Here is a 26069-nt window from a genome sequence, read left to right on the forward strand (position 1 = left end):
GTATGTTTTACCAGCTCCAGAATTGCATATCTTTACTGTCCATGGAAGGGGCACATCTTGACACCACAGTTTCATGCTAATACCAGTAATAGGATAAGCATTTCTACGGCTTTTGCAAACATTTTAAACTCCTTGCTTCTCCTTCTGTAATAACATAGTACACATTCTTTAGAACCCCCATGAAGCTCAGGCCTTCTGCTTTCAACAGGCATTCAGGAGCAACTGTGCCATGACAGAGCTACATAATCATCAAAGAATGATACAGTAGTTTTAGTTGAAAGGGACAGTAAAGATTAATTACAACTCCCCTGCCATGGGCAGGGATGCCACCCACTATATCAGATTACTCAGGGCCCTATCTAACCCTTGAAAAATTTCAGGGATGAGGCATCCACTGCTTCTCTGGGCAGCCTGTTCTTTTGCCTCATCACCCACTGAGTAAAGAATTTCTTCCTAACATCTAATCTAAATCTCTCCTCTTTTAGTTTAAAAACTTCTCCCTTGTTTTACCACTGTCTATCAGTGAATACAGTCACTCTCTCTGCTGAGAGGCAGCAATTGAGGTCTCCCCAAAGTGTTCTCTTCTCCAGGCTTTACACCCCCAGGTCTCAGGCTGTCTTCGCAAGAGAGTTGTTCCAGCCTTCTGATCATCTTTGGGGCCCTCCTCTGGACTTGCTCCAACAACTTGTTGTCCTTCCTGCTGGAGACAACAGAGCTGGATGCAGCACTGAAGGAGGGGACTCGCCAGGACAGAGGGGCAGAATCCCCTCCCTCACCCTACTGGCCACACTGCTTTAGTTGCAGCCCAGGATGTGGTTAGCTTTATGGGCTGTAAGCACACATTGTTGTCTCACGTCCAACTTTTCATCCTCTAGTCCTGCGCTCTTACTGGTTTCTTCTCCCAGTCTGTACTCATCTGGGATTGCCCTGATCTAGGGGCAGCACCTCCCCTTGGACTTGTTGAGCCTCAGGAGATTCTCATGGACTCATCTCTCAAGCTTGTCCAGGTCCCTCTGAATGGCATCCCTTTCTTCTGTTTTGTGCTGTTCAGCTGCACTGCTCAGCTTTGTCATCTGCAAATCTGCTAAGGGAGCACTCAATCCCCCAGTCTGTAGGGGCTTGATAACTGCTTTGCCCTGTAGTAGTTGTCTGCTTCATCTAAAGTGTCACACACTTGGCACTTCAAACAAGTGCAGATTCAACAGGACAAATTTTTAGTTTGATATCTCCAAGGAAAAAGCATTCACATAACTTCAAGTGATGGATGTTTTTTTCTGAATCAGTAGATACACTACTGATCAGAGAAAATTATGACTGGCAAGCTGTAAGTGTCAGGAGCTTTGAACTTTACAAAATGATAATAGCTCCCAGTTTTCCACGTGTTCATTCCTCTGTAAAGAAAGAAGACTGATGAAATCATAGGTGGAAACTGAAAACTAAAGAGACTAAAGATGGATTTATAACTGCTCAGAAGAGCAGCATGGTCACCCAGCAAAGCATCTCAGCTAAGTCTCATTTTCACTGGTATTCTTAACCTTCCTGGTAAGAAGCAAAGTTAAAAAAAATCTAAGGTCCTAAAATCATAACAATAATAAAATGTTAAATGTTTGGAAGTGTATTTTCCTATTTTAGCTAGATACACAGCTGCTTAGGAAGAGCACCTCCAGTTGTGCCAAACCTATGTTCTGATGTTAACCAGAGTGTAACCTAATATTTCTAATTAAATGTCTGATGATAATATTCAGAAACATCAGCCAGAATGAAGGGAAGAAGAAAAAAAAATGGAAGCACACTGAGTACAGACTTAGTAAATAAACAGGAGAAGGTTTTCCTTTCATTAAGTCCTTTCATTAGGGGAAGAAGCTTTACTGGCTGGTAAGGGTATCAGAGAAACAAAGCAGTCTGGCCTTAGAACATTTACGCTTGTATGCTACCACACAACTTTCTGTTAAACTATACCTATAGGATATAGACAGAAGGAAAACTAATCAAAATTTCCACTGTGCAGCACCCTGTACAACACCAATGTTGTATCCTGTATTTTGTGTTTCCCAATACTCAGCAGTTTGAATAGGTTCTGAGTTACTCTTTTTGATAACACAGTCTTAGTTTACTCATTCAGGTAATCATTGTGTACCAACAGCTATTCAAATAACAGATTATCACATATTTTAAAGATTCACCTTTGATATATTCAGAGAGTGCCAAAACCTCTACTCATCTGACAATGCAATTTCTTCAGTTAGATTAATGACTCTAAATCTGTATTCATTCACTGCCAGGTGCTGTCTAAGCAAGTTCCATTGGGAATGTCATAGTTTCCTTTTCCTGTGCACTTGACTAAGCACAGAAGTCCATGTTGTCATCTTCCTCCTCACCCTCAAAAAGTAAATGCCAGAGACATGACATTACTTTTGAATGTAATGTTCTTAAACTACAGCACTGTCTTGCATTTGTTGTATAGTTTGGGACCTTGCAGTGAATCATGTTCTAATCATGTTAAATGCCAATTTCTTAATAATGATTATTCTGCTGTTGATAGAATTCTGGGAGTGGTTTGGCTGCTGAATCAGGAGACAACATGAGACTTCGTGAGAGGAGAAAAGTGCTGGGACAACCAGGTTATGGAGATTATTGATAGAGAAGCTGAAAGTAGAAGTGAAACCAGAAGATTAGTTCTTTAATCTTTTTTTTTGTTTTGCAAGTCTGTAGAGGTGTACAGAATTTGGCATTTTGATTGACATGTGGTAATTATTAGTTAGAATACAAAAACCTTCCAAAACTAATTGTAGTGGGTTGACCTGGCTGGATGCCAGATCCCTGCCAAAGATGCTCTATATTTCCCCATCTCATCTGGACATGGGAGAGAGAATATAACAAAAGTCCCTGGATTGAGATGAGGGCAGGGAGAGATAATTCGCTGATTACTGTCACAGACTGGGGGAAATAATTTTCTCTGTGACCAGTCAAATCAGATTAGGGTTTTGACAAATAAAGCCAAATCTTAAAACCACCTTGTTTCCACCAGGGCCTAACTTTACTCCCACTTTTTTCTGTCTCCTCTCCCCCAGTGATGCAGGGGAACAGGAAATGGGGGCTGTTATTAGTTCACCACATGTTCTCTCTTGCCACTCATTCCTCCTCAGGGGGAGCACTCCTCATACTTTCCTCATGTTCCAGTGAGAGGTTCCCTGCCACAGAAGAAAATCTGCCACAAGCTTTTACAACATGAGTCCTTTCAACAGGTTGCAGTTCTTGCCAAACTGCTCCAGTGTGGATCTCTTTCACAGAGTGCAGTCCTTCAGGAGCAGACTGCTCCAGTGCAGGCTTCCCACAGGGTCACAGCCTCCTTCGGACATCCATCTGCTCTAGTGTGGGATCCTGCATTGGCTGCAGGTGGATATCTCCTCCATCATGAACCTCCATGGGCTGCATCTCCTGCCTCTCCTTCAGTTACCTTAATATCTGCAGGCTGTTTCTCTTACATATTCTCATACTTCTCTCTTCTCTGGCTACAATTGTTCATGCATAGTAATTTTTTTCCTTTCTTAAATCAGAGAATCATAGACTATGCTGAATTAGAATGGACTTGTCAGGATAATAGAGTCTAGCTAGCTCTGCACAGGACACCCCAAGAGTCGCACGGTGTGCCTGAAACTGTTACAGAAATGCTTTTTGAACTCTGTCATGCTTGATGCTGTGACCACTTCCCTGGGGAGCCTCTTCCAGCGCTCAGCCACCCTATTGGTGAAAATCCTTTTCCTGATATCTAACCTAAACCTTGCCCGACTCAGATTCATGCCATTTCCTCAAGTCCCGTCTTGAGAGTGAGGAGGTGGCCGCCTCCTCCTCTGCTGTTTTCCCACCATCGCTGACGCGCTCAGCCTTGGCCAGCAGCCAGGTCCATCTTGGAGCCATTTGGCACTTGTTCCGTTGAACTTGGGGGACTTCTTGAAGCTTTTCAGAGAAGTCACTTCTGCAGGTCCCACTCTGCTACCAAAACGTTGCCACATAGACTCAAATGTAATAACCAACAAGTTTATTTTTGGTAAGCAGTTCAATACTTCTCCCATATTGTCCACAGTTCAATTTTACTTACACCATCATCTTAAGAAGCATAACTTACTATTCAATAAATATGCAAAAGTCAGTATCAGCAGAACATTTCCAGCTTTGTTTTAGTCTCTTACAGACATTCCTAAGCTTAGGCAATTGAGTTAAATTATTTTCCATGACTCGCATAAGTCAATGGAGAGCACTGATTAACTTCAGTCTAGTCACCACATTTCAAGGTCATTTATATGTTGACATTACTGAATGCCTTGAAATACCATCCTGATGTGATAGTAACCATAATTATTTATGTCAGAAGTGTTGCACTCAAGGAATAGTCCAGTATCAAAAAAAAAGCAGGATTCTTTTTCTGCTAGGAAGCTTGTGAAGCTGTTTTTGTGCTGTATTCTTATATATTAGGACAAAAGAAATTGTTCATTTTCTGCTTCCCATATTACACAGTTCTGGTGGGATTCTTATTTTTTGGGTTTTATCTCTTTTAAGTCGGTCTTATTAATACATCAGAAATTTTCGTGTGCAACTGTGACACTAGTCATTGTCAATACACATTTTGTATATGTATATAGTAAATCCATATTGATAGTTAAAACACAGAATGACAGCTTATTTCTGAAAAAGGCTTTACAGCTTTAAGATGGAGATTGACAGACAGACAGTTCTGCCTTAGAAAAAGTCTCACCCTCACATCTAATGTTGCCAATATCACAAGATATCAGCGCAAAATATTAGCCATGATTGTAATCATTATGTCACAGCTTGTGAATGGAAAAATGTTCTCATCCCAGTCACTCAGTTTTTTTAGCAATCCTAGCAAGTTTGACCTGCTTGTCAAACTAAAGGGCAGGAAGGAAATGCACAGACAGTGGAAGTAGGGGCACAGCACGGGAAAGACAGGGAACGGGTCTAGAGGAGGACCGCAAAGACCATCAGGGGGTTGGAACACCTATACAATAAGGAAAGGCTGAGAGAGCTGATGTGATCCAGCATGTAAAAAGTAAGGCTTTGAGGAGATGTTAGTGCAGCTTTTCAATATCAGAAAGAAGGCCTATAGGGAAGACAGGGACAAATTTCTAAGCCAGTCCTGTTGTGATAGGACAAGGTGTAATGATTTTAAGAAAGAGGGATGGTTTAGATTACGTTTATGGAAGAAGTTTTTTACAGTGTGGGTGGTAGAACACTGGAACAGTTTGCCTAGAAAGTAGTGAGTGCCTCATCCCTTTAAACATTCCAAGTGAGCTTGGATGATGCCATGAGCAGCCTGATTTAATTGAAGGTGTTCTTGCCCATGGTGAGGATGTTGGATAAGATAACCTTTTTAAGGTACCTCTCAACCCAGATAGTTCTATGATTCTAAAAGGCATGGTGAAGCATGTGCTTACCTGGGCTTGCAGGTGGGCTACAAAAAGCTTCTTGCTTCCACATACGCAACCTTTGTTGTACAAACCCTTGGTAGAGGAAATGTGGCTGTTTGAGGACACACTTTGTTTCTTAAAAGCACTGCGGTAACCCTAAAATAATTTGTGTAATGTGGCTGTGCATCCATTTGCTCTGTCTGTTAGTAAAATTTGGAGCTAGTATGAGAATCTTAAAACAGAATTGAAAATTTACTGAGAAACAAATGATAATTGTTATGTGGTTTTATTTTAAAGTGAGGCAATGTGGGAGAGGAATCTTCAACTGATGAACTGATTTGGAACCAAAGATGATACTAAATGCCAGAGGTCTGCTTCACATTCATTCTTTTTCTTGTACTATATGTTCTTGTCAACTCTGTACTTCCAAGTTGACTGAGACAAAAGGAGACAAGTCTGTGAGCTTTTTTGATGGGAGAAGCATATGGCTGACAGAACTGATCACAAAATCTATGAAGACCGAGGGGTGTCTTGCTCAGCTCTTAAGCCATATGCCTATAATTTTGGTGTTACAGCAAGAATTCCATCCAGACCTATATTACTATCTTCTGACAGTGTAGCTGTTAAGTTGTTGAACAGCCTGTATTCCATAAATAACCTTGTCCAGTCATATCTGAATTTTTTTCTTAAACTAAGACTTTAAGATGCAGTGTTGTATCTTTCTTTATTTTAATGCTTGGATATCAGATTCTGGACTGCTTTGCTGTCTCAAGTGGTTGGTGTTTGTTTAGCACAAAGTCCTTTGTGATTTCTGCTTGTCAGCTCTCAAATCTTTGATACTTATCAAAACCTTATCAAAAGTTTTGCCTTTTTTAAAAATTTTTCTTCTCTTTCTAATTTTGTTATTTCTTGTTCATTTGTCAGAGATACCACTTCCATTATGAATCCCATGGAATCTTTGTTGCAGATATGTGGGATAATCACTTCCTATAAAGAATAGTTTTTCTCTTGTCTTGGCTAAAAGAATGGATTAAAGATATTTCATACTTCTGCATACCATAGAATAGTTCGTGAAGAGAAAAAATGGTCCTGAAGTTTCACCTGCATGTGATCTTTATTTTTATCTAAACTGGTTGACTAATCCGTGTGCTTTTGACAAAAGTATTTTAATAATGTGTGTATCTCTGCTTGATTAAATTGAAGCTGTGGCTTTGTCCCTTTTGTAGCTGTAGCCAGGCATTCTAATGGATTAATGTTTTTCGTAATGCAGTGCTTAATATTTTCATTCTACAATATATCCCAATAGTGACTAACCTACTGTATTCTAATCAGACTTTGGTTCTCACTGATTTCTTTCACACCAAGAAGATAGTGCTGGATGATAAGGAGTTACAGTAAATACTGTGTATGGTGTCTGTGGCTGTTAATGATAATGGTTTTTTGTGGTTTGCAAAAGTTTCAAAACATGGAAATTAAAGGAGGACTCCTTTGACTTCTTTTCTCCCCAGGCACAATTTTAAATCATCGTCACAATTTATGAGTGACTGAATTTCTTAAAGATGTGTGTACCTGCCAGTGGATGACAGTTATGTAAAGCAATCAGAGTTTGACATACTTTATTGGTGCAAGAATTGATGTGAGGATTTTACTTTTAATTTGAAGACTATCTCAAAATTACTTGATTTGACTTGCCAGGTAACTATAGTAATACTTGTGATGGCTCACAACTAAGTTGTAAGGTTGAGAGAAGTTTGTCCACTCATACAATCTTTAGTTTTTTATTTAAAATAATAAACCCTCTTTTCCCCTCGTTCTCCCAGAGGAGGTGCTGGCAAATGTAGTGCTGTGCAAGTGAAGTGAGTTTTATTTTTTAGGTTGTTTAGAAGTTGGTATTTAAATCATATAGTGTAGGTAAAGTTGTAGAATTGTCTCAAATATATATTCATTGGATGGCTTCCTACTTTATAAAGTTATTGAATTCTAAAGGATGTGCTTGTTTCTATATCAATACCTTTGTAGTTCCAGAGCATTCTAACTAATGCTTCTTTAAAACTGAAATATGTACATAAAAGACAAGATTAAAAAATCTATGAAGGTACTCTGGTTTTGGCACTCAAAATCAGTTGATAAAAGTGAATTTTAATTTCTGATCAGCCAAACAATCCCCTATCTTCTGAAAAGCATAAAGTGTCCAATGTCTGTCAGCTGTCAGTCAGACATCACAGTGTTGTGAGAGTCTTGGTGTTGTGACGCAGTAGCTTTAGTTTGAAAATACTTTATATTTGAAGGTTGTATATCTTTTTTGCTTATTTCTGTTAGGTTAATAATAGTTTTGAAGGGCTGGAATAGATCCCTGTGTGGACTAGTGCTTGCCACAAAGGAATTCCTTATTTTGTCCAAATCAGGACTTCGTAGCAAAAATTCAACAAGTGGCTAAAATGCTGATTAATATTAGCTTCCAGTCTTATTAGGGTTGCTGTAAACTAAATTTAAATTTGTTTATGTTGTAAACTAACCCCTTCTATATAGAACATTCAGATCTTTCACTTTCAGCATATGTCAGATGTAATACCAAGTTACTCATGTCCTTGGTTAAGAATGAAACATGAATCTACTCCACTAGAAATGGAAAATCTAGACCATTCCTTTTCCATTCCTCTACTTGGCCCAGTATCTTAGAGAAAGCTCAGTAAACAGAACTGAAACTGTTGCCTGAACTTAAATTCTTACTCAATTCTGGCCAGTTCTGGTTGCATTTGTTTTTTAGCTCATACTGTGTAACACTTTCCTGTTAACATTGTCTAAAGATTTTTTTCCTACTTCCTCTAATTATTAATTTAATATATCAGAATTTGGTAATTCTAAAGGGATTGAAGTCCCTTAGTTCTTAGAAAAATTGAACACTATATTCATGTGGGAATAGGGGTGGAGGTTTTACTGCACAGTCACTACATCATTTCCATATCCTCCTGTGGCAAAACTGGGTTTGTGACCAGTTCCTTACAGAAAGAGTATTGCAGCAAGCTTGTCAGTATAATCAGAATGTCTGAATGTCTTTGGCTGACAAACACCTTTAAGAGAGTTTCTTGTATTGCATGGCTTCATATCTCTTCCTTGCTTGTATGTCTATTCAAAACTTTCTCTTAATATGTAAAGTTTGTAATCCAATATTCTAACTTTGTATAAACAGAAATAATGTATCACAGAATCACGCAATATGTTGAGTTGGAAGGGACCAACAAGGACCACCAAGTCCAGTTCCTGGCCTTCACAGGACACCCATGTGCAGAATCACACCATGTGCCTGAGAGCATTGTCCAAATGCTTCTTGAACTCTGTCAGGCTTGGTGCCGTGACCACTTCCCTTGGGAGCCTCTACCAGTGCCCAACCACCCTCTGGTTGAAGAACCTTTTCCTGATATCCAACCTAAACCTCCCTTGACACAAATTCAGACCATTCCCTTGAGTTCTGTCACTGGTCACCACAGAGAAGAGATCAGTGCCTGTCCATCCTCTTCCCCTCACCAGAAGAAGATGTAGGCTGCAATGAGGTCTCCCCTCAGTGTCCTCCAGGCTGAACAGACCAGGTGACCTCAGCTGCTCCTTGTAGGGCTACGCCTCAAGGCCCTTCAGCATCCTCATGGAGCTCCTTTGGATGCTCTCTAGCCTTACATGAGGCTATTGTGGCACCCAGAGCTGCCCCCGCCACTCGAGGTGAGGCTGCCCCAGTGCAGAGCACAGCAGGACAATCCCTTCCCTTGCCCGGCTGGCCATGCTGTGCCTGATGCCCCTTGGCTGCCAGGACACTGCTGACCATGTTCAACTTGCCATCGACCAGGACCCACTGGTCCCTCTCTGTGGCACTGCTTTCCAGCATCTCATTTCCCAGTCTGTCTGTGCATTCAAGGTTGCCCCATCTGCAGCTGGCACTTACCCATGTTGAACTTTATATGGTTGGTGATTAATTTGTGTACTCTGAACCCGAAAAGGTTTGCTAGGTGAAATGATGGGTGTAGCTGGAAGGAGAGATAAGGAAATGAAGATTAATATCTATATATAAGCTTTGATCTTGTGGCATTTTCTGAAAATATGTCTTATTTCTGTGAGCTGACTGAAAATTGACTGTAATTACTTTCTGTTGCAGATGAGCCAACACGTTCCTTGAGTGGTCTTATCTTGAAGAATAATGTAAAAGCACATTTTCACAACTTTCCAAATGGGGTAACTGACTTCATTAAAAGTGAATGTTTGAACAACATTGGTGATTCCTCCCCCTTAATTAGAGCTACTGTAGGTAAGTTTGTTCTTAATGCTGTCCTCTGCATACTGAAAATGTTTCTGATACGGGTGAAAGCTGTAGTAGGGACACAAAGAGTTACTAAATCAGTAAAATTTTTTGTTTCTCATAATTGTCACAGCCTCACCATGTTTCAGTGAAATTTTTCTTTATTGTGAATATAAAGATGTCATACTTTAGATTCCTGTTATCTTAGAAGTGATGTAGCAATTCTGTTCATATTTCTTGAAATCTAAGATTTGAATCTTCCTAAATTGAGCTTGCTGGCAGCTTATACACCTAAAAGCAGAAACATGGTAAAGGCCTGACTTAAAAGCTATTGCAGTGCTCTGATTGCATCAATGAAATGCTTCTGTTAGCTGATTTTCTGCACCCCACCCCCTATATGCACACATATGCACATCCCCTCAGGGGATCATCATACCATGCATAAGGCATTCACTTAAAGAGCTTCTGTCAGAAAACAGTAGGTAGGTGTGGTGTACAGAACTTCATAGTATCATAAAATCTTGAAATGATCTCAGAAGAGATCTTAAAGATTATTTAGTTCCAGTGAGAAGTTTTATTTGTTACATGAATTTTTGATTTTGTAAATACCTTGTCTTGATACACATCTTTCATAAAATATGTATATTTGTATTTTTTTTACTTAGTTCAAGGTGAAGTTGCTTTTCTGTCTGTTCTTTGATAGTATGATTTCCTTCAATGTTATAGTAATTTTCCTGGTCTAATCAAAAACTAGAAAAACATAAAGTATGTATTTGAATACTGAAATGGGTATGGGTGTCAGTTCATGAAGAAATTCAGCTTTTCTCAGATGACTCATCTTTTAAAATAATCTATCGGTTACTATTTAGAATCATTTGCTTTTTCTATAGGATTCCTTCTCCAGGCATTCAGGTTACGGACTAAAGACTAGAGGAAATTACTCATTTCTTTAAGTAATTTTCTGCTGTCTTGCCAGTTGTGAAGCTGCTTTACTATGAATTCTATTAATGATCAGTGTTCCTAATGAGAGTAGAAATAAGTCTTTGAGTGGCAGGTACTCTTTGAATTTCAGGTTGTAGAAGTCATGCTTACTTCTTTGTTCGTGGAAGTTCTCAGTGGAGTACAATAGAACTAGCTAAGGAACGTATTCCAGCTCCATTTGTTTTGCTATCTTAGGGTTGTTTGGTGATGGTCTATGGGGTATTTTTTTGAGGGAGTTAGGGGTTGTTTGTTTTCAAGCAGTTAGTCTTTAATTTTTCCTGATGGGAGGTGCTTGTGGATTAGTAGCTTAATTATTGTTCAGTTTTAAGTGATCTTTGCAAGGATTATTAGGCATATATGAACTCTGAAGATGAGTAACAGCTGATGAGCTGCATGCTTGCATAAGTTTCGCGTGTGTTTGGCACCTTTCTGTTTAAATTGCTGGATCCTTGTAGCTATCTGAGCTTGGTCTAATACCCACTGGATTCTAGATACTAGTGAAGTGTAAAGAGGTTACTGTCTAGCTAGACAGCCTTCTTAGCATGAGTTGGCATGTGGAGATTAGAGCTGCTCTTTCTCCTGAGCACATGTTTTTCAGTTCAAGCGCTATCAATTTAATGAGTCAATTGCAAATAGTATCTCAGGGATTCTGAGAGCAAGAAGTTCAAAATGGCATCAGAGAAGATTTAATGCAGTATTCACTCTCCTTTGTGGTCTCTAGCATCTAGTGCTAATCAGACTGAGGGTGCTTTTTGGCCCAGATGGAGGCAAGCTGGTTAATCCCATCTTCAGAAGTCACCTTGCTGAGGAGAATGAGCACATGACTTGAGGCCAAATGATAGCTGCGCATTGTTTTATCCTTACTTAGCTTGTCCTTATTCTAATCCCCAAATGAGTAACACAGTGTATCTTCTCTGTGCTGTTAGCCAGTCATATAGATTTTAAAACCCCATGTGCTAATTTTGAAATACAGATTCAATCTGCCTTTGTTGAGGACCCACAAATCCACCAGGATATAAATACATCTCTTAAGATAAGTGTCTGCAACTGTTCTTAAAGCTTTCTAGGGACTCTAGTCTGGGCAGGACCTTAGCATAATTCCCAATTGAAAGCAAGGAGGGAAAAGAGTTTAAGTATTTTAAAGTAGTGGAGGAACTGGAGAGTTGAAAGATAACGATTGCCCTTTAAGGGGGAATTTCATTATGAAGTTCAGTTTTTAGAAGTTAACAAGTTCAGAAATCAGCTTCAGGAGTTACAGAGGCAAAGCACCATCTGTACAGAAAGTTTATAATGGCATGTATGGCCTGAATTGCTGGCCAGACCATTTCATCCTCTGAAACCAGTTCTGGGACCTTGAAAAGATCCAGCATATTGCATCAAAGGAATAACGTGAAATATTTATTAGTTACTGTGTGTCCTGTCCAGGATGTCCTTTGCTCTGTAATATTGTCCTTTATTCTTTTGTATTTAACCAGAATTTTTGTATTTTATTCCAAAGAAAAATGATATATTGTGAGTAGCTCAAGGAAAAAGCTTGGGAAAATTCTTCCATCTCTTTTTGCTTGGGAGATTACTAGTTGTAGTAGTGTTGAGTTCTTCTGTGTTTATACTTATTAGAAGTAACTGCCAGTAGCATTAAGGATTGTGCTTGCTGTTACATTTTGCATTGAGGCAAAATGGACTCATACAAATTCAGTCCTAGTTTATAAGCAACTTTCTCTGTCCCTGTCACCTAATTAGTTTTTCCCAGGATTTCTATATGGCTGCAAACACAATTAGTGATTCTTTGGGCTGACCTGTGTGTCAGACCTCTGCTGGCTCTTACAACTCCTAACTGGATGACCTACCATACTGTTTAAGCTCTTAGTAGGTATCTTGGTCTTAGACTGTGTCCTTAATGTTTTACATGAATACAGTAAAGTTGTAAACATGTAATTTATCACTAGGTTGTAAGTTTATTGAATGACAAATTCCCACATTCATGCTTTCATATCATAGTAAAAAATGAAGTGACTTGGGATGGAAACTCTGTATTTATTAAAGGTCCAGAGTTGCACAGTGTTTAGTAAATTTAGAGCCAAAACTGCCCTGCTGTGGTATAAATTATACAGATATATAAATGTTATAAATTACAGTTTCCTTAAGTGAGGTTACTTGTTGCTTGATTTCTAACACTTGAGCCCTTCATAGCAGCAGGAAGGAGCAACCCACCTTTGCTGTTCAAAGCTCTTCAAATAACATTTGCAATTAAATATACTTCCTCTTTTTATGCATGCCAGTCCTTAACAAAACCATAACTTTCTTAGCTCTTCAGATATTGAGAGGAGAAAAATATGAAAAATGTATATGAAAGAAGTGAAAGCATGTGAGATCTCATTTTCTCCATTCTTCTGTTTCTTTTAGGCATTCTGATAACAACCATTGCCTCAAAAGGGGAGTTACAGAATTGGCCTGAACTCTTGCCAAAGCTTTGCAGCCTGTTGGATTCTGAAGATTACAATACCTGTGAGGTAAGGAGATTTATAGAAAACAGAAGAGGATCCATCTGAATGTCATTATTTTTTTCTCTCTCTGGGGACACTACGTATACGTATTGCGTGTATGTTTGTATGTATTTATACATGTCCATGTCTTCTCCTTACAGAGCACTGGCTCAGATTTGATACTGTTTCTTCTAAATGTGGTCCATGTTCTTACTGTTCATTCCAACAAATTGATTTTCTGTGCATAAAAATGGAATAAGATTGCAGATGGATAATCATCATATCTCAGCTCTGAAGTCTACTGAAATTACTGCTCTGTGATGCCTAATCTTTTAGGCACCATTAGCATCATCGAGCTGGTGTTGAATTTTGTCTTACATAAAAGTACTGTTCATTCTTTTTGTAACTTAACCTGGAAGAGTGATCAATTGCTATATCAAGGTGAAATGAACTGTTTTGTTTAGTCTGTATGAAGGGAAATAAGTAAATAACAGTTTTAAACTAACAAAAAATATAAGACTATGTCTGATGTAAAATAATTAAGATTGTGATCACAGCATTTGAATTACTTAATAATGTCTCCATGAAAGTGTGAAACATGTAGCATAAAGTGAACTTCAGAGACAACTAATGATCCAAGATGCCACATTGTTTTGTAGGGTTTTGTACTTTTTTCTCTCTGGAAAAAAACCCCACATTTGAAAATTAAACTCAAATTGACCATATCTCTCTTTTGTCCCGTAGTGAATCATGAAAGGAAGTACAATTATATATGCAATTAATATGGATACTTCTGCTCATCCTACTTACTTCTCAAATAAAAATTAGCTTTTAAGTGTTCTTTGAAATATATTTGGATAGATAAGCATCAAATCAAAATAAAATTATCACTTAGTCATTGCTGACTCTGCTAGCTTGAGAGCTGACAGATGCTCAGATGCTGGTTTAAATAAAATGCCTTTAAGAATATTTCAATTTAATCATTAATTATTTATCTGCATTTACACTGTAAATTAGCTACATGTACTGTGTTGTGCTGAAATTACCCATTCTATATGAAGTCTTAAATTTTGTTTTCTTCAGAATGCGAAAGAAGATACTTATTTGTTTATTCATTTTTAAACAGGGCGCTTTTGGTGCTCTTCAGAAGATATGTGAAGATTCTGCTGAAATTTTAGATAGTGATGTGTTGGACCGGCCACTCAATATCATGATACCTAAGTTCTTGCAGTTCTTCAAGCACAGCAGCCCAAAAATACGGTAGGTTTATGAGTTGTACTTACAGTTACCTATTAAAATTCTTTTACATTTAGCAGCAAGGCTGCTATTTTGTAGATCTATTTAAAACCTGCTTAGCTATTTTAAATGATCCTGCAGAGATTCCGTCCATCAGTAATTTTCATTTTATCTTTGAATAAACTAAACTTAAACTATGAAGTTTATCTTCATAGTTAATACAAGAATCTCACCTCTTCATACAATCAGTAAATGATTCTGAAAATCAAATAGCTTCTTTTAAGTTTTTGCATATTATTACAAAAAATTCAGTGCTGTGCTTAGAACTTACTATTCTGATTAGAAATAACAATTTTACATTCCTTTTGCTTCAGCAATGGAAGAGTGAAAATTCTTTTGCTGACAAAAGTTTCTGATTCTGACAGAAGAAAAAACTCTGCATTTAACTGAACTTCCAGCTGAATCAAATCAAATGGATTCATCATCCCTTCACTCTAAAACCATATTAATCTCTCCAAAGTAATAGTAGAAAAGAAAAATTCCAGAATTAAATTGTTACTGCTAGTATTCATTACAAAGAACAAAAAGCTTTTACCCTGAATAGAGCCAACGGAGTGCCCCTGCCACAAGGAAGGCTAATGGTATCCTGGGCTTGAGTATTGCCAGCTGGTTTAAGGGAGGTGATCCTTACCTTATTCTTCCAGGTGAGAACACACCTGAAGTACTGTGTCCAGTTCTGGACTGTTCAGTGCAAGAGACACATGAATATACTGGAAAGGCTCCAGCAAAGGACCATATCAATAAGGGCCAAGAGAGTTGGGACACACCAACATATGTAAATACTTGAAGAGAATGAGAAAAAAAAAGGCACAGGCTCTTTCCATTGGTGCTCAGTGGCAGAACTAGAGGCAGTGGCCACAAACAGAAACTCAGAATGTTCCTTCTGAATATCAGAGAGCAGCTTTTTTAATGGGAGGATGACCAGTCACTGGCAAAGGTTACCCAGAGAGGTGGTGGAGTCTCCATGCTTGGAGATACTCAATAGCCAGCTGGACATGGTCATGGGTGACTGGCTGTACACGGCCCTGCTTGAGCACAGGCGTTGAACCGATGACTTTCAGGGGTGCTTTCCAACCTCAACCATTCTATGATTCTTTGTAATTCTGTGAAATGTGTTGTATCTTCTCTTTGAAATTATATTTGACAGCTTTAAGATGGCAATTCTTTATTGCCAAGAGTAGTAGATAGTGAGGACCAGGACTAATGATAGGATTCTAATACCGTTTAGAAAGTCATCTATAAAAGATACTCAGTAAAGACATTATGAAACAAGATGTGAACTTGGTTTTGTGGCAAGATAAACTTAATAACTATCTGGAGCTGGGAGAGAGGCAGAAAAACATGCTTTTTTCCTTACCACACTGTACAGTCTTTCACTTTTTCCTGTGTTGCTATGTTCATGGCTTTAACACTTAAACCAGTTTCAAGTTTAAAGGCTACCTGCCTGCCCACAGCCTAGTTTCAGTACATAATGCTGAGGTGCAAAAAGGACTAGTAATGTCAGTACAGTACTTAAAATCTATTAAAAGACAGTTTTTGAACAATATTTCATGACACAGTCTTCCAAGAAATGTCTAAACAGAACAGAAATTTGAAGTTACAGTAGTAAAAATACTGTAATGAGTCTACAAAGGGTTCTACAGGTAGTTTTGCCTTATGCCTCTGCCTTGAGAATTAGACTTTTGTGTCTGAGAATGAAAAAGACCTGTAAGTAATGGCTTTGCATGAAATGGAATGGAAGAAGAGTGCTTAATTTCTTAAAATGTTTCATCCACAACTGTTTTAATATGTATCCAACTGCAAGTATGTTTTTTTCTAAGCTACATCTATATTATAAACACAGTAAATTGTAAACATATTGCAAAGACAGCTGCATACTTAACAACAAAGAAGGTCAAGCTAAAATACCGCCATATTGATTTGTATGGAATTATTATTATGTGAGAAGATCACAGTCTTAAAATGCTCAAAAAGAACATATATACTGTTCAGAAAAAATATGCCAGCTGTAGTCATCCTAGCCTATTTACTGAATACTTTATTTTTAAATATTTATTAGGTATATCAGAGTGTAAGGCAGTATTTAAAATGTAGTGTAGTAATTTTTCTTGGTAATGCTACAGATGCATAGATTTGTTCTCTCTTGCCTTTGAAGATATTTGGTTTATGCTTTTGATGCCTGAGTACATGTTACAAAATGTTCTAACTCATGAAACATATATATTTTAACTGTTTCTGTTGTAGGTCTCATGCAGTGGCATGTGTCAATCAATTTATCATCAGCAGAACTCAAGCTCTTATGTTGCACATAGATTCTTTTATTGAGGTGGGTGTATATCCTTGGTTGGAGGTTTAAGCCAAATTACCTATCTAATTTATCAAGAGGTTTGAACTACGTTTTACAACCACCTCTACCCCTAAACTGTCCATTTCTTATTGCCCATTCTTAGCTGAGCCCGCATGGATTGAAGTTCACTCTGTATGCTTGTGGTCAGAGCTAACCACAATGTAAGCAAAAGAAGTAGGTGCATTTCAAAAGATGTTTCCTTTTCCTAAGCAGGGAAAGCTCTTGTTGTGTAAAGGTGCAAAAGTAATGGCAGCAGTCTGTCCCATACCTGTCCTGAGAAGTGCGCGTCACTGGGCCTGTCTGTGTGTCTGAATAGTGTTACTGAACTTGGATGAGAAGTTTCTGGGTTCTCTAGAGTATTTTATTTGCCCCTCTTATGTGCTGACACAATTTATATTAGGACCAAATATAGTCCGGAAGTACTGTTCTTGTGCCAGTGTTAATACACAGTGTCATATTTATGTATAAAAATACACACTGAGAGACTGAAGAGTTAATTTGCTAACCCATATATCTTTAAAAACTAAAATAGTATTCTAAAGTGTGCATTGGACCAAGTACAGAGATACATCTATCTCCTTTTGTCAGCCTGTCATGTAAATTCTAATAAAGTTTAACATGATAAATTGAGGTTTTTCAACTGTTACTACTTTCTAACAGAATCTTTTTGCACTGGCTGGTGATGAGGAGCCTGAAGTACGCAAAAATGTTTGCCGTGCTCTTGTAATGTTGCTGGAAGTTCGAATGGATCGCCTCCTTCCTCATATGATTAGTATAGTTGAGGTGAGTCTCATTTCCTAGATGTTCTGCAGATTCGCCTGTTTGACATTGCAGAAATAATAAATAAAAAGCATTCATCAGAACAAGTGTGTTGCTTTTGCGCTTGCTATCTCTTTGTTTCCTTTTAAGACTGAGATTGCAAAACATTATTCTTATATAATTGCAAATTGACATTGTGTTTGACAGGCAGCGCATATGGCAGTTGTTTATTCTTCATTAAATCAATTATCCCAAAATGCCCGGGATCTCAGCCAGGCATTGCATGACCCTAAGTGCAAAGATTATGTTAAAAATCTAGCACTAGTGCTGAAACTGCTAAAGTTTACACATTGAAGCTGTCACTTTTTCGGGTGTGTTGACTATAACCAGGATAAAGCATGTTATTTTACATTGTTGAGGTGCTCTTTGAGCTGCTAATGAAAAAGTTTGAACATAAATATTCTATTTTATACAAGTAATTTATTTTTATATTGTGTAGTACATGCTTCAGAGGACGCAGGATCAAGATGAAAATGTGGCTCTGGAGGCATGTGAATTTTGGCTGACTTTGGCTGAACAGCCAATTTGTAAAGAGGTATTATGTCGGCATCTTACTAAGTAAGTATCAAGAATTACAGCTCATATTATTTTCAGACAGTCCTCTTAAAATTTCAGTTGACTTGTTCATGGATACTCTTAGAGACAGTGTATATGGCTTGCAGTATGTTTAGAAGAATTCTGCAACTAGTTCGTGTGCATAGTAAAATTGAAAAGACATCTGTGGGTTTCAGACCCCGTGAACTCCAGAAACAATTTAACTGTGTCACTGTAGTGCTTACCTCGAATTTAACAAGCTGTTACACTTCACATGAATGCAAAGATATGGTAAAATGCAGTTAAGTGAACAACCCTACGTGCCATTACCCATAATATCTGGTGTACTATGAACATGTCATCTTGACTACTGCTATATAGGCATCTCTATGCAGTGCTTCAATGTGCATTGTCATGCAAAGGGTTCTTCATTTTAAAAAAAGCATAAAATAAAGTGACATAGCTTGGATTTAGAAATCAATTTTGTGTAAATTACTCTTACAAGTTAACTTGAAGAAAGCCTGTACAATTTTTTCCGTCATACTTCTGCAGCGTGATGGTTTGAGTTTCATAACCTACTTCTTCAAAGTTTCAAGAAGTTTTCCTATGCCTCAAGAGATAGATCTTTGATTGAATGGGAGCAAATATCCATGTGTGTAGTGTAAATATCTTTTTGTTTGTAACAGTGCTTGCAACGTTCTCTAGACTAATTAGAAATCTTTTACAACAGGAAATTAGTTCTTCAGTGTTGCCGTCAAATGAATACTCTTTCTTTTCATTTATGAAGACTCTTAAAATAGGGACAGAGTTCTCTCAAGATTTTGAGTGAAAGAATGACAGGAGACACATCCTTTTCAGCAGAAAATAGCATTATAGATGTGAAGTAATTAAAATAGAAAACAAAATTTTGGTTTTCCTAACCAATTAACAAGTAGAAATTTGAGATTAAAACATGTACTGTTGCAGAGAAAGACTAGGAGTTAAAACCAGGAGAATAAGTGTTACAAGAAATTATTTTTAAATTTTAAAATTTTCTTATTTAATACCTACAGTTCAAAAGGCAAAAGGAGTCTCTACACACACCACATGGTTAACAGCTACTAGTATTAAATCTTGTTTGGCCTACATGAACCTTGACACTGCAACAGCATCATACTAATTTTTTAAAAAAGCTTTTAAATTTCTAGAAAAATAAATTACTAAGAGTCGCATCATGTTTTTCCCATGATCTTTCAATGTCATGTGTTTAAGGCAACTTATTTGTTGGTGAGTCCTGTGTGACTAGGGAGCCATATAAGCTTGTTAGCATTTGATAATCTTAAAATTTTGTATGTTAAGTTTAAAGTGGGACAGGATCTTCTTAAAACTTGTTCATGTGGTTTCTAATATCTGTTTCATTTTATGCCTGTGAACTTTTTTATAAAATGTATACTTCACAAAGTATGCTGCAGAAATACCAGTGGATTGGTGATAATGTTTATACTTATTATTCCTTCATTTAAAGTTTAGAACACAATGTGGCACTGCAGTGTGTGATTATTACAGCAAGCTTGATACCTTCAAAAACAATACGCACCTGCAGAATATAGCAAGATTGAGTCTGTCACTGTTGCTGCATCATCCCTGGTTATTAGTTTCATTTGGCTTATATAGGCTTACTTGTTTTTTCTTTTGTTGTGGTCAACTTGTTTTAATGGGAAGTATTCGGCTTTTTTCTTTAGTACTTTTTTAGCTGTACATCTGTACAGTTGGAGCCCTATAGCCATAACCTGTTTAACAATTAAGTGAATCTTAATATGGATTTATCAAGCACTATTGGTAAGAGTCAACTTATCACGCATATTATGGGAGTTTGAGTTCCTACTGAAAACCTGTAGATGTAATTTCTGAAAGGTGCTTCCGAGTAAGTTCATTGTTCAGCAAGTTGTGCCATTAGGCTACTTCTACTTAAAAGTCTGTAATTTGGAATAACACTTTTTCTCGTTCCGAAGTATTGATGAATCTTAGAACTTGGTTTAGGTAATAGCTCTTTTTATCAGGCTAAGATATTTCCTTTATAAGCTGGGAGGTGGGGGTTACAACCAAAATTATGGCCCATATAAATTCAAACTGTTTTGCTTTTATATGTGTTACTTTAATATGTGTAAATATTTCTTTGTAGGCTGATACCTGTGCTGGTAAATGGTATGAAATATTCAGAGATTGATATTATTCTGTTGAAGGTGAGCATATGTTTCTTTTACTCTGTTGGAACAGTTGGTTAGGTTCTGACCTATAAATCAGAATGATTCAGGTCAGAGTGGGCAGACCTAGCCTACCATCTCTTCAGTGGAGATTTAACTTTCTGGGGCAAAGTAGGCTGTTCCAAATACTAAATGCAACTGATGCCATGTTTGTTGGAAAATAATCTGTGGTTCTCCTGCTTTGTCCCAGTCCCCTCCCACACAACTTAGGCAGAACTGGGATACTGTTACCATGAACTACTTCAAGAATTCAGCATTAAAAAAAATGTTCATTACTAATTCTAATGCCTTCCAGGTTGAATACATAGCTTTTTCCATCGCTACCTATGTCTGTGTATCAATTTCTCAATCACTTCTTTATATTTCATTCCCATTGAGTAGTTTCTTAACAAGAAGGTTACTTTGGGGGTGAACATACCTCTCTTCCTTGTATCTTTCTATTGCTTTTCTGGCAAATGCAGCAGTAGAACACAGGAACAGTGGCATTTTTTTAGTTGAGCAGCTCAGGTGGGATGTGACTCTTTTATACACTTACAAAATCTTGAACTAAAACTGCATTGTTAACTTCCTTAAGCAATACAGTTGAACTAGTTTATCTAATAAAACAATTTGGTGACAGGGGGATGTTGAAGAAGATGAAGCTATTCCAGATAGTGAGCAGGATATAAGGCCTCGTTTCCATCGTTCGAAGACGGTGGCTCAGCAACATGAAGAAGATGGTATTGAAGATGATGACAATGATGATGATGAACTTGATGATGATGATACTATTTCTGACTGGAATTTAAGTAGGTCAAAGTAATGTGTGAAATGCTTTGAACAAGAGCTACTTACCTAATACAAGACCACAGTAAAAAGACAAGTTTATATATAAGGAATACCAAGGCTTTTTTTTCACTACAAAAAACCTGCTGACATAATTGGTGGGTTTGTTGGAGGGGGGAGCCTTTGAGATGACACTTTGATTTTATAACTATATTGGCAAAAGCTATCCATCTGTAAGCTTATTTTGAATATGCAGATTGAGTTACAAATATTTATTTGATACAATTCAATTGAGCTTTCAGGCCTAATACTTTAATTCTATGAAATAATGTAAATCCTGTATCACTTGGTTAAATTCAGTTTAAAAAGAGAAAAAAAAGCTTTGCACATTGGTAACTGGAGCAAGCTTAATTAATGCTGTCTTTAATTTCAGTCTTCCCTCTAAAACTGGGTTGTGTTTGATTTGGTTTGGGTTGTTTTTTATTTCTATGTGAACATTCTACTGCCCATAGCCCTTACAGGTATTTCTTTTCTCAGTGAGGAATTTGCTTCTCAATACAGTACATTGGTTGTGAAGGTAGGAGATGGCTCTGAGGAAACCAGAGTTCAGATGTCCTGTTGTGGGGGCATAGGACCTTTAGATTAACAGGCTGTGTTATAAGGAAGGCAAACACCACAAACTTCTTTTTAAAGTTCAGTTACAGAAAATAGCTAGTGAAATTCTGACAAATCTGATTTGAATTTGCTTTGCAAACAAACTCATTGTGAAATAATGCTTTGAGATGTGGGAATAGCTACATAGGGACTTTCTTCCCAAGACCACAAGTTTTCACAACAGGTGAATTTAACTTCAGGCTTATGGCTGAACAATTTTGAGACATATCTGAAGAGTTATTGCTGTTCAAAATATGCATGCAAATATGCTTGTTTCTGTAAAGCTGCATCTTGGAAAAAAAGTGTAGTTTTATATTCTTAATATTCTTTTTGTCACTGCTGTGTGTAGAGATTGCAGAATTAAATATGCATTTTCTAAGAAGGAACTCAAATGACATAGGGTGCCTTGTGATGCACGGTTTTGATTAAAACAGTGAGAAAACTGAAGTTGTTCAGGAATGGTGGCCTAAAAGAGAAAGAGTAGAACACTTCAGAAATATGTAATAACATATGTTATCTGGATTTGAGAAAATTTGTATTATCTGAAAATCAGAATTGCATGCCCTATTTTGTATCTGGTGTTCCATATTTGACTTCCAATTTGAGCAGAGATGAAGCACCAGCCTAGCTTGACAATTACCACTATTGCTGACTAATGAGACCAGTGCAATTCTTTATGGCAGATTAAGAAATAATTTATATTAAAATAGCTTTCTAAGAGCTGTGGCTTTGCCCAGGAGCACAGTGGATCCCTCTTAGTGTAATGGATTGGAGGTATGTTCCCTCCTAGTGCACTGAGAATCCATTGGCAGCTCAGAGTTAAAAAGGGGATTATATTGCCTAACTACAACTGTTTGTATAATAAGCAGAGATTAACACTGTTAATTCTCTTCAGGGAAATGTTCTGCTGCTGCTCTAGATGTCCTAGCTAATGTATTTCGTGATGAACTTCTACCACACATCTTGCCACTGTTAAAGGAATTGCTCTTCCACCCCGAGTGGGTAGTTAAAGAATCCGGTATCCTTGTTCTTGGTGCAATTGCTGAAGGTAAGACAGCAGTTCATATCGGGTTGCTGATTTTTAAATTGAATGTAAGGAGCTTGGGTTAACATACTAATGCAAACAAATGTATGTCCTTAGCTGGTTTGGTTTTGGTTATTAATCTCTTCCATCTACTGATAGGTGACTGCAGTTATTTTATTTTTAATTTTCAAATTTATGCGCATTTGGGAGGCTAAACAGATTGCATAATTTCTTTTATTTCTCATTTTCTAAACATTACAGTATAAAGATGTTGATGTCTCTCAAAATACTAGCTTGATTTCATAGAAGATAAATATTTAATAAATTTTATCTTTAGATTTTAAGTGTTTTCAGAAATGGAGAAGACCATTCCTGTTACTTCAGTACACGAAGATGCCTTTTGTAGATGGTCCTCCAATTAAAATAGGCTAACTTCCATTCTTACTTACTTACTCACAGTCTTGCTTGGCTTTTGCCTGAAGCTCCAGCACCTCTGATCTCTGTCCCTTTTGCAAGCTGAAGAAGTAGATTTGGGTTCATGCCTGGATTATCTTTTTTTTCCCTCGCTGTCTAATGAACATACTTTTTTTTACTGTTAATAGAAAAGTTTTTGTTGGTTTTGATTTGAAGTCCAGCAAGGTGGAAGTTAGTACTTCTGGCAAATCTCAGTGTCTAATAGCCCTTGCTGACTTGAAGGGTGCAGCTTTTATTCCTGGTCAATATTGGTATGATTTTAGGAAAAATGAAAAAATTTGAATTTCTTAAGGAATCCTTTCTCATGTGATGATTTGTTGTCAAGAGAGTCTTTCTCCGCTTGGTATTTTCTTGCTTTTTCTGAGTAGACTGAAGTTTTAAATTTCTAAAGCTTTAGAAACTTTATTTGGATGTACTTGCTGTACTACATTCAATAAAGCATTTCTGAAGATTGGTGAAGCACTGAAGTAGAAATGTAATTGAAAATAATGTAACATTAATTGATTATGTAACTGTTATATAATAATTTTAATAATTTCATTATTATGCAGTGTTATAATAACTACAATTTTTATTTATGTAGAAGGGGTTTTTTTAGAACCCTAAAAAAATAAAATATTTCATTATAAATTTATATAAATTAGTTAGACTTGCTTTGTTAAAATATTTGTATTTTTAATTGCATGTTGTGTTCCTGTGTGATAGAGAATGAAAATATGTCTCTTATAGGGAACAGAAAACAGTGGAATTTTTCATTAATTCTGGTACTGCAATAGCTATATTTGTCTTTCCAGGCTGCATGCAGGGTATGATTCCATATCTTCCAGAGCTAATCCCTCACCTTATTCAGTGCCTCTCTGACAAAAAGGCTCTTGTGCGCTCCATTACATGCTGGACTCTTAGTCGCTATGCACACTGGGTAGTTAGTCAACCCCCAGACACATACTTGAAGCCATTAATGACTGAGTTGCTAAAGCGTATCTTGGATAGCAACAAGAGAGTACAAGAAGCTGCCTGCAGGTAAGCCAAAGCTTAAGCAAATATCACTATCCATTACACTGCTTTTTTTCGCATGGGAAGCTATTTTCATGCCCTTATCAGTCAATGCATGACTCTATTTCTAGCTCTTAACGTATTCTTCCTCTTAAATTAGAGTAGATGCAACTTTCTCCCAGATTGTTAAAACGTGAAAAAAGTTAATGTCTATTTCTCTTTTGCAGTTTGTTTGCAGAGTATCTAAAACACCAGCTTAAAAAATTTATTGTACTAAATTTGCTGTTTGCAGCACTTACTTTCAATATATGCTGTTTCACTGACCAGAAATTTGGCATTTTTAAAAAATGTCTGCAAACAGGGTCAGAGCTGAATATAGTGGAAAGCTGTCCTATCATTAGATTACTTAAAGTGTTTCTACTTAGCATTACCAAAACATTTTGCTTATGATTATTTGAAGGGATATTATCTTTTTCTTGAAATGAGGTGTTGGGAGGTAAAATGCCCTTCTCCCCCATTTCTACTTCTTAAAAATAAATTGATTGCTTAATTAAGGGACGCAACATTAATGGAATGGGAATGTGTGCACTCCCTTGTGCATCAAAAAAAATTGCATGTCAGTTTTTGTCAGACTGGAGTGTACACAGCAAGCTTTCAATGTTTCTTCAAGAAGCAGTTGCATATGCCTCTGAACACCTGAAACATAATAATAGTAGTAGTAATAATAATCATCATCATCATCATAATCATAATAACAGCTACCCCCAAATGTCAGTAGTGCCTAAGGAGAATGATGAGTTCAGAGTTCTTGGGCTAAGCTTTGCTCAAAAGGAAAATATATCCTTGCCTGAGGATAGATACAATGACTTTGTGAAATGTACTTAGTAAGATTTAGGAATTAAACGCTGGTTTTTTTGTCCCCAAACGTCTGCAAAAATTTGGCAAGCAAGTTTGGGTAGCTTTAATGTCTTCTGTATTTATTCTATTAAAAAAACCCCAAATGGAAAACCCAAAAAACCAAACAAAACAAACAAGGAACCAAAAAAAAATCCCCAAAGGAAAGTCTTCCATTTCTCCTCAAGCTTTCCTTGTCCAAAACATGGCTGAAAATCTGCATTTAGTTGAACACAGCTGTGTTGAGGTGTAGTTAAATAACCTCACCTGGTGCTTATGACAGATGTGCAATGGGCCATGGAAACCAGGAAATCTAGAATGGAAATATTAAAAATTACAGTACACTTGATTTTTTTTAATTATTATAAGTCCATTGTCAGACATGGAGTGTGTGTTGAGATACTTTCTTTAGAGCACAAATTCACTAAAATTACTGTTACAACTAAAAATAAACTGGGAAACTTCACTGTAAGGAAAATGTAGAGTTGTCACAAGTCAAACAGTATTTACTAGCTTTTTTAATTGTAAGGAAATACAATGAACCTTCTTGGACAACAACAAAGAGCTTCATCCCAACACTGAGTAGTTGCATACATTGTTTATGTCTACCAAATTGAAGATTGAACACAGGATACTGTATATTTTTGTTCCTAAATTCAGTATGGTAGCAGATGTCTAACATTCACTTTTGTACTTTCAAGAAACTGCTTCTTTAGTTGGCGACACACAGAATGATATTTTACTGAAATACATTTATTTTCCTGCTCAAGCTGTATGCCTTTCTGAAAGAGTACTTCATAATAAAATAAAAAATAAATAATTCAATAAATAAAGTGAGAAAGCTAGCTATT

At 37.1% G+C, this 26069-nt stretch overlaps 1 protein-coding gene across 5 annotated transcripts in view; it reads left to right on the forward strand.

Moving 5' to 3' along the window:
* TNPO1 (transportin 1) overlaps positions 1 to 26069 on the forward strand; it is a 69609-nt gene that overhangs the window by 27423 nt on the left and 16117 nt on the right. For all 5 annotated transcript variants that reach the window (XM_030969430.1, XM_030969428.1, XM_030969431.1 and 2 more), the window contains 10 exons: positions 9571 to 9720; positions 13096 to 13202; positions 14302 to 14435; positions 16716 to 16797; positions 17479 to 17601; positions 18077 to 18195; positions 20333 to 20393; positions 21034 to 21202; positions 22729 to 22881; positions 24126 to 24351. In XM_030969430.1, the coding sequence (XP_030825290.1) occupies positions 9571 to 9720; positions 13096 to 13202; positions 14302 to 14435; positions 16716 to 16797; positions 17479 to 17601; positions 18077 to 18195; positions 20333 to 20393; positions 21034 to 21202; positions 22729 to 22881; positions 24126 to 24351 (1324 nt within the window). The remainder of the gene's footprint in view (positions 1 to 9570; positions 9721 to 13095; positions 13203 to 14301; positions 14436 to 16715; positions 16798 to 17478; positions 17602 to 18076; positions 18196 to 20332; positions 20394 to 21033; positions 21203 to 22728; positions 22882 to 24125; positions 24352 to 26069) is intronic.

The sequence above is a fragment of the Camarhynchus parvulus genome, chromosome Z (assembly GCF_901933205.1).
Source record: "Camarhynchus parvulus chromosome Z, STF_HiC, whole genome shotgun sequence".
Taxonomy (NCBI): domain Eukaryota; kingdom Metazoa; phylum Chordata; class Aves; order Passeriformes; family Thraupidae; genus Camarhynchus; species Camarhynchus parvulus.